This window comes from Rhinichthys klamathensis, unplaced genomic scaffold (genome assembly GCF_029890125.1).
Source record: "Rhinichthys klamathensis goyatoka isolate OS25496 unplaced genomic scaffold, OSU_Roscu_1.1 h1tg000103l_1, whole genome shotgun sequence".
Classification (NCBI taxonomy): domain Eukaryota; kingdom Metazoa; phylum Chordata; class Actinopteri; order Cypriniformes; family Leuciscidae; genus Rhinichthys; species Rhinichthys klamathensis.
Window position 1 is genome coordinate 4,148,552 of NW_026606642.1, and position 9,844 is coordinate 4,158,395.

General features: G+C 41.0%; 1 protein-coding gene across 1 annotated transcript in view; it reads right to left on the reverse strand.

Moving 5' to 3' along the window:
- Nucleotides 1-676, reverse strand: part of LOC130087017 (uncharacterized) — a 96,118-nt gene extending 95,442 nt beyond the window's left edge. Inside the window, exon 1 of the mRNA XM_056253219.1 lies at nucleotides 560-676. Coding sequence (XP_056109194.1) covers nucleotides 560-611 — 52 coding nt within the window. The 5' untranslated portion in view covers nucleotides 612-676. The remainder of the gene's footprint in view (nucleotides 1-559) is intronic.
- Between the last annotated feature and the right edge of the window lie 9,168 nt (nucleotides 677-9,844).

Genomic DNA, 9,844 nt, shown 5'->3' on the forward strand with positions numbered 1-9,844 from the left:
TGATCAGCGGAATGAGTGTATGAAGAAGTCATCTAAAGCTTTGACCAGCGAACAGAGTGTTACTGAATCTGTGACCAGAGAAGCTGTATCCAGCGGGAAGAGTACTGTTTGATCTGATTTATTTTGTTCAAGTTTATTGTGTGAGCGCGCAGTCGCTTCGTGGGGAGAGATTTCTAAAATAAAGTGCACGAGCCCCAGCATTCACCGAACCCGAGTCTCCTTCCATCACCCACACACGAACCCTGAGTTATATCACAATTAATAATAGTTCTCTTTATTAAAAAAGTTATCTCCCTCGTGTCCCGCATTGTCCGGCAAAATCAGGTCTGCTGACCTGCAACAGAGCAATAGCCAGTGGTCACCCTAACTACAAAACAAGCCAATACTTTCGCTTTTATCGTCGGCTGAAGGAGAGATGTAACCTACAAGCCTGTCTAACAATGGTCAAATAACAACACACTGCAAAACACAAACGTGAAAGCATTTCTGTCAAACTGCCTTTATAGAGAGTTCACAAAACAACATCGGTAAGAAGAAAAACTAGGTCTAAAAGTCTTACCATGACCGAGTAAACACCAGAGGAATACGGGCAACCAAATCAGAAGCTTCATTTTCAACAATTTCCCGAATATAGCAATGCAGATTCAGGTACTCAACAGAGATCGAGCATAGGCTACTAATAATAGAGGTCGCTAAGACATGTGGCCAACTGGGCGGCAACGTCATCAGAACGCAAGGGTTTACATGGGCTGGCATAGCTTGCTTTCTGGCATAAAAATAGAATATAATCCTACAAAACGCAGCGGGCTAAAGATAGCATTGTCAGACCATACCGCCTAAAGTTAAATCCTAATGCAAAGACGATATGACTATGAGGAGAAAATAAAGGGAATCAAAGGACTGGATCCTTATGAGCATGGTCAGGAGACGTCAACCTGTTGCCAAACGTCCAGCACCCATATATATATACACAACATGACATTAAATGTTAGTGCATACTAGGGTTACCACCTTCAGTGAGGCAAAATAAGGGACACCCATACACGAGATAAATAAAGAATTAAATTAAATTAAAAAAATGTGTCAAGGGCATGGACCTGATTATTTCAACATGACAACTTGACAGCTCAACAATAAACCACGAGAAAACATGAGATCAAGTATGTGAGCTTGCAACAGAAAACATTTTATATTATTATTTTACATTTTAGTATTTTACTTATATATATATATATATATATATATATATATATATATATAGGCCTATAGGCCTATATAAAAACTCTTCTGTATATGTTAGGGATAACTGAATCAGTAATCATGTTTTTGACAATTCTGCATGGATGGTGTATTTTTATTGTTTTTATTTACTACTTAAATTGATTTGAATTTGATTTTGAAATTGTTATGCAATTGTTTGTCTAATTTTTATTTAAAGCTGCAATATGTATTTTTTCTGCTTTAAAAATAGCAAAAATAACTGTATCTATGTTATATAGCCTACTGTATTTCTTTTAGTTGTGTACTTACATTATCCCGACAGTTTCCACCAACTTTCAAATCCGGAGAAATTGATAGTTTAATTCGAAGACACGGACCGTTTCTTTATTTCCGTTTCGTCGCCCGTCTATGGCGTCATATAACCTTTGACTCCTCTAGTTTCTCTACTTCCTGCGAAACGCGAAACCGCCAAACACAAAGGGGAACACCCAAGGGGGTAATCCATCGACCGGAAGTTGAAGCCGGCCGGGTGCCGCCATGTTGTAGCAGAACTTCACTCGCGTTAGCATTTCCATTGACTCCCATTTTTGCGTCACTTTGACAGCGAATAACTTTACATCTGAGGCGTTTAAAGACTCCATTTGTCCATTATTTATTTCTAAAGAAACACGACAATGTATAAAGGGCTCCATTACCTTCTATGTTACACTATGGCCCCGTAGAAACAGATTTAGTAAAAATAGGCTAACGATTGCGTCATAACCACTCGACTCTCTGTCGCGCTGTACAGAAGTTACCGTACAGACAGCAGGAGAAGCTCGCAGGCAATCGGGGGGACGTCCCATAGAGGGAGAAGCCCATAGATAATGAGTCCATAAAAGCAACGGAATTCTTACTCCTGCTCACTCACGCCAAAGAACTCTTTGCTCAAGTTCCCCGTCTCTGCAAGATTAACGTTGGCAGTTTTCACGCACAGCTACTAGAAGATTAACGTCTGTCAGACAGGTTGCTCACGTCATCAAGCTTAGTTTGAGTCGGTCTGAGTCTGCGCGTCAGGAACGGAAGTGCTCAAAAATCGCTAAAAGTGGGCTTCAACTGTCTCATTTTTCCCTCATCAAAACCGATAATGTTTATGATCGTGCTTGCATTCTAATAAACAGGTAAGCACCCATTCAGCTAACTATCTATCTGTATATTTTGTGAAACGATGATGTCATGTGTAAAACGCAGACGGACTAGCTTGTATAGTATAATGTAAATTAACATTTGTTCTATATATAGCTGGAGAAAGTAGCTTCATATGCAGTTCACTATCTTGTTCGATATCATAGTATAAACGTAATTATAATTACGACAACAACTCCCATGAGCCCACGCTTTTTCCCGACGTCATCAAAGTAGCCTACGTCTGTTGTTATTATTTTGATTGAGTGACCCCTGGTGGCCAAAAGTTCCATACTGTGCTTTTAACCCACAATATTACTTTAAATATTTATATACCAAAATGTTTCATTATTTTTTGAGAAACACTCACTGACCGTCAACACACTACAATTAAAATAAGCTTGATGTTCAGATTTATCCATATTTCTGTTTATTCTCTTATGTTTTCCAGCTCCTCTGCCCAATCTTAACATTACCAGAGATAGTTCAACATCATCATCATCATCATGTTCACTGGTGTGTTCATCAGTGTTGAATGTGTGTGACGCGACTCTCTCCTGGTAAGCAGGAATGAGTGTATTGTCCAGCATCAGTGTGTGTGATCTCAGCATCAGTCTCTCTCTACCTCTGGAGGTGGAATATCAGGATAAAAACACCTACAGCTGTGTGCTGAACAATCCCATCAGCAACCAGACCACACATCTGGACATCAACACACTCTGCCACACATGTGCAGGTATGATGGTGGTGATATTGACATTGATTAATTAAGCTGATCTATCAAATTACATTGATGATGTTTTGATCCATGTGTGCAATTTGTTCTTTGGCCAAACCAACAAAAGTGCATGAACTTAGGACAGATAAAACAAGCCCTTCTAAAATTAGACACAAAGCAAGTGGCCCTGATGATATATATATATATATATATATATATATATACTGTATATATATATACTGTATATATATATATATATATATATATATATATATGAGACTTTCAAAAACATTTGATCAACACCTCCTATCAAGCAGATACTTTACCAACAAGATGGAAAGCACCTAAAATCTGGTTTCTCTCATTTTGGTTTCTCTGCTCCTCAGCTCTGGAATTTGCTTCCACCAGACCTCCGTAAAATTGATTCTCTCTCACTTTTCAAATCCAAACTCAAAACTCATCTGTTTAGAATAGCTTATTCCCTTTGACCACAACTGCACTATTTTTTAATTGTATTGTATCTCATTGTTTTTTTAATTTTGTTATTGTTGTTGTTGATGATGTAAGGTGACCTTGAGTGTCAAGAAAGGCGCCTATAAATAAAATGTATAATAATAATAATAATAATAACACCGTGGTCTACACCAGACGTGAGCGGCGCAACACGGCAAAAGTATATAACCCATTATAATCAGTGATGCAGTCTACAGTGGATCCAGCGCGACAAGAAATTCCCCACAGTAAACTGATCTTCTATTTCTGATGTGTGCCGTGACAACTGTCGCATCTGGTGTAGACACAGTGCAATATATGCCCAGTTACAATGGTTGCCAGTCCGAATAAAAAAACTGACAGGAGACCAATTTCCCTAACCTCTTGCAATGGCAAACTACTCTACTTATACATTATGTATAATATAATATAATATAATTCTGCTTATGCAGAATATCACAAGCTATTATGAAGACACATTCCCGTTTAATCCTGGAGTTTTACTCTGTCTCTTTTGTCCACCTTCGACCGCTTCTGTCCTGATTTATTCGAGGGGAGTGTCTATGAAAATAAACTGTAAACTTCTAACATAGTGTTAGCTGTAGGTCAGACGGACAGATTCACTCAAACTAATGGCTTATTATGTCTATTACAGATCAAGGCCTACCATTATTGTACATAGTGTTGATCTCTGCTGTGTCTGCTGCTGGATCTCTGATGATTGTTGCTGTAGTCGTGATCTTCTGCATCTGCAAGAAATGTGGAAAAACAGGTCAGAAGAGCAAGCAATTATTCTGTATAAATATCTTGAAACTGTTGTTTTAACATGTCTGTGATTACTGTTAATGCAGTCGAGTCCCAGGAGAAAGACAAAACTGATTCAGCATTGTGTAAACCAACAACACGACAAAAGGTAAGAAGCTGCAAGAAGTTGTCACAGTCAGTTAGTGTGACTGAAGTTTGATGATTGAAGTTTGCAGGAACAGACGGTCCGTGAACAGACGTTTGTGGCCTTTAGACTCAACTGTCATTATTAACTTTAGCAGGGAGCAGATCAGAAGGAGAGTTTTTTATGGTATTTACACGAAGGACAATATATGCATCTCTGTGTAAGATTTTCCATTTTGCAGATCTCAAATTTTATACCATTAGACTTTTATTGGCAAGAAAGTAGGTCACAGAATTGTTACTTCTGTCACCTCTGCTGAAGTGTGTCTTCGAGCTGCAAACTCTGTGGTTTATCATTATCTCATGCAGTTTTAGCAGACATTGGTTTCTTTGTAGACTCTGCAACAAGTGTCTTTGCAGTTGTGTGAAAGACAGTTATTCTCAGCACAGGCTGTCATGACAATCCTGCAGAACTGAAACTGTTTTATGATTTAACTGTTTGAAAATTCATGATTGATGTCATTTCCTCTTGCAGCTCCATGTTAGCATCTGATCTGTATAGTAGTAGTTTTTCAAAACAAAATTGTCAGTATTTGTATATTAAGCTTTGCACAGAGAAACAACAGTGTGTGATCTTATTGCCTGTCAAATCAGCAGTTTCCTGACTGAGTTTGTTTCCTTTCAGAACTCAAAGACAGAGTCTGTGTATGAAAATGTCCCAAAAAAACGATGATCAAATTCCATATCTACTTTAAATTTTGTTAGAGCTCATACGGGACAATTGCTCACATTTTAGTTTTTAGTTACATTTATTCTTGTACAGGATGTCTATATTTGTTTGTGCACAACTGTTGTTATTGTATTGTTTAAAATGCTGTTGCTCTGTATTAGTTGAATATCATCCAGAAACTCAACTAAAAGGTTATATTTTAGTCTTCTTATCATATGTACATGTATCTAACTTTAATTATTAAACATTGGTCCACACATGTCTGGTTTACTATCTTTGTGGGGACTCTTTTTTTATACTGTACAAACTGTATATTTTCTCTCTTTACACTAACTCTACCCCTAAACCTACCTTTCACACAGACAAACAATGCTGGCAAATGTTACACAAGCACATCACATCATTGGAAGTCTCTCTAAGAACAGCGCTCTTTTTACCGATAGGGTGTGCTATAACATATTGTCATACTGTTCAGTTCTCATAGAGGAGCTGCTGAAGGACTAATAATCAACTCAACTCAACTCAACTCAACTTTATTTATAGAGCACTTTCAAAACCACAAGTGGAACCAAAGTGCTGTACAGAAGGTATAAAAGAAAAAAGTAAAAACAAAGACATACAAACAGATGCAAACGTATGACATAAAAACTTACAAAGCATTGTCAAATGCTAAAGAGAACAAGTAAGTTTTAAGCGCACTCTGAAAAGCACCCAATGAAAGACAAGTTTTTACAGACAGAGGAAGGTCATTCCAGAGCCTAGGAGCTGCAACAGAAAATGCCCGATCACCTTTACATTTTAAACGGGATCGCGGAACCATGAGAAGCAATTGATCATTAGAGCGCAGAGATCTACTGGATTGACAGCGGCTGGTTAAATCAGTAACATACTCAGGTGCTAGGCCATGCAGAGACTTAAAAACATACAACAAAGCTTTGTATTGAATTCTGTATCGTATGGGTAACCAATGTAATTTAATTAAAACCGGAGTAATGTGCTCTCTCTTCTTAGTGCCCTTTAAAAGTCTGGCAGCTGAGTTCTGAACGAGTTGCAAATGGGAGAGAGAAGCCTGACTCACACCCAGATACAATACATTACAATAATCCAAACGGGATGACACAAAGGCATGAACAACCTTCTCCATATCGTCAAAAGAAAGGATAGATTTAAATTTAGAAATTGATCTAAGATGGAAAAAACTATTCTTAACGACAGCATTGATTTGCCGGTCAAATTTATAATAATAAGACACATTACCTGATCATTGCACTTCCTCCTATTGCCTGTTTGAACAATAATACAGTTAAGCATAGCAATTTCAGCTTTTTACTAAGGGGCTATGGAATGCTTGATTCTGCATTGGTTGGTGCAAGTAGGCTATATCACGGCCACTCCTCGTGCACTATTTTTTTTAACCCATTTAATCCCAAATTTTTCCCAGACATAAAAATATCCAAATCATGTGTCATTAGTATCTCTTTGAAACAATCAATCATAATTTTTTGAAATTTTCTTGGAAAAGTGTGTGAAAAAGTGAGTTTTATGATCGGTCACAATTGTGACCGGTGGGATAATGTGTTGTATCAACCATTGGACAGACTGAATGTAGGTCTATAGGACCTGTGCGGTGTGTTTGTGTGTGTTTGTGTGTGTGCGCACGTGTGTTTGTGTGTGTGTGTGTATGTGTGTGTGTGTGTGTGTGTGGTGTGCATATGAGGTTTGTGGTGTGCGTGCGTGCGTGTGGGGTGTGTGTGTGTGTGGGGGGGTGTGCGTGTGTGTGGGGTGTGTGGTGTGTGTGTGGTGTGTGTGTGGGGTGTGTGGGGTCTGTGGTGTGGTGTGGTGTGCATGGGGTTTTGTGGTGTGCGTGCGTGTGGGGTGTGCGGTGTGTGGGTGTGGGGTGTCTGGTGTGTGTGTGGGGGGGGGTGTGCGTGTGTGTGGGGTGTGCGGTGTGTGTGTGCGGGGTGTCTGGTGTGTGTGTGTGGGGGGTGTGCGTGTGTGTGGGGTGTGTGGTGTGTGTGTGTGGGGGGGGTGTGGGCTGTGTGGTGTGTGTGGGGTCTGTGTGGTGTGCGTGCGTGTGGGGTGTGCGGTGTGTGTGTGTGGGGTGTCTGGTGTGTATGTGTGTGGGGTGTGCGTGTGTGTGGGATGTGTGGTGTGTGTGTGGGGTGTGTGGTGTGTGTGGTTTGTGGTTTGTGTGTGGGGTCTGTGGTGTGGTGTGCGTGGGGTTTGTGGTGTGCGTGCGTGTGGGGTGTGCGGTGTGTGTGGGGTGTGCGGTGTGTGTGTGGGGGGGGTGTGCGTGTGTGTGGGGTGTGTGGGGTGTGTGTGGGGTGTGTGGGGTCTGTGGTGTGGTGTGTTGTGCGTGGGGTTTTGTGGTGTGCGTGCGTGTGGGGTGTGCGGTGTGTGTGTGTGTGGGGTGTCTGGTGTGTGTGTGTGGGGGGTGTGCGTGTGTGTGGGGTGTGTGGTGTGTGTGTGGGGGGGGTGTGGGGTGTGTGTGGGGGGGGGGTGTGGGGTGTGTGTGTAGGATGTGTGTGTGGTGTGTGGGGTCTGTGGTGTGCGTGTGTGTGGGGTCTGTGGTGTGTGGTGTGCGTGCGTGTGGGGTGTGCGGTGTGTGTGTGTGGGGTGGCTGGTGTGTGTGTGTGTGGGGTGTGTGTGTGTGTGGGATTTGTGGTGTGCGTGCGTGTGGGGTGTGCGGTGTGTGTTTGTGTGTGTGTGGGGGGTGGGCGTGTGTGTGGGGTGTGTGGTGTGTGTGTGTGGTGTGCGTGGTGTGTGTGTGTGTGGGGTGTGTGGTGTGCGTGCGTGTGTGTGTGTGTGTGTGTGTGGGGGGGGGGGGGGGGGGGGGTTGCGTGTGTGCGGGGTGCGTGTGTGTGTGTGGAGTGTGTGATGTGCGTGTGTGTGCCTACCTGTAATTTTTGTGTGTGTGTGTGTGTGTGGAAAATTAGGTAGAATTAGTTAGCTAGCTAGTCTGTGTGTGTGTGTGTGTCTGTGTGTTTGTGTGTGTGTGTGTGTGTGTGTGTGTGTGTCTGTGTGTCTGTGTGTGTCTGTGTGTTGTGTGTGTGTGTGTGTGTGTGTGTGTGTGTGTGTGTGTGTGTGTGTGTGTGTGTGTGTGTGTGTGTGTGTGTAGAAAGTTAGGTAGCAGCAGAAAGTAAGTTAGAACAGTTAGCCTATGTGTATTAGCATGTAGATACAATGGGTTATCCCACCGGTCACTATTGTTGCCGGTGACATGTTTGTGAGTTCTATGACCACATTAAACAAAGTTGAGTAATTGCAAATGCATATATCAATACTAGACACCTTAAACATGATGTGTACCAAAAATCGATGTCCTATCTTTATGTTAACATACTTTAATAACCTTTTCTTTGGGAGCTTTCTTGCTGCCATACTCTTCTCTTGGCACAAACAGGAAATAAACAGCTCTGGTCATGTGACAATTTACAGTAAACATGCGACACTGACTGCACATATTTCATTGAGACCCTTTATTATTTCAATATCTGCTGGAAATGCATTGATAGATCATTCAGTAACATTTTTATAGCCTTAGAAATGAAACATTTTTTTACGGTCACTATTGTGACCGGTAATTCAACGGCCCGTCGTCAATTATTCCTTGTTATGTGTAATGCTTTCTATTCTGTCCTGCTCTAGTAGTTTCGGTGTGATCGTAATCAGACCACTAAACCAGCAGAACAAGAACACTAGAACCTGCAGACAGACCTGAATCTATCAATATCATCAGTAGGCTACTAGTGAACGGCTGGTATTGGGTTTACTGATATGTTTGACCGATAGGCTTCTTACAACTTCCTTAATCAATTTTATGATATTCATAAAAGGCGCCATCTGGTGTTTATAAAACAGCATCGTAGCTCTCAGGGGTGTTTACAGGATCATTTGAAAGCATCATGGGCTTTAGGGAGGGCTATTGTTCTCCGCTGTAGGCTACATTGTGAGTTGCTACTTGAATATATAAAATAAATTATATAAAATGTACAGGATAGTGAGGCCAGCAGGGGGTGCTGTTCATCCTGTGGTCTGAAAGTGAAAGTGAAAGTTGCGTGTAGCCAAGAATGGAAATTTGTGCTACATTTCACCCATCCAAGTGCACACACACAGTGAACTCGTAGTTCTTGGAAAGTGGATTCTGTTAAATAAAATATCTCCCTTTGGAGTGGACTTTGAGCTTTGTAACCTTGCAGACCTTTTTTATGCTCAAACAGCAACATATACACTACCTAGAGTTGAAAAAGTGAAAAAGTATAGGACCCCCCCTCATAGATTAGCTCTGTTTTTTTGTGTGTGTTTTATAAGTCACCTTTATGTGGTGATCAGTGTTTGCTTTAGTTGGGCTCTTGACTTTAAAAAAAAAAAAAAATTATCTGGCTGCTGTAAATAATCTGGTGTTGTCGGTGGTTATATTTCGACGTAATCATCATGGTGGTCTGAATCACTGATCTCATTCAGAGCCATATCTCGGATTTTATCAGCAATTTAATCTCAACAATGGTGACAATCAACAAAATAGATATACAGATTTGTAGCTGCCAGCAGAGACAGTTGCATAATTTAAGTTCCATAAAATAATAGTTTTAATTTAATTAGGTAACCACGTTTAAATATATTAGAATATA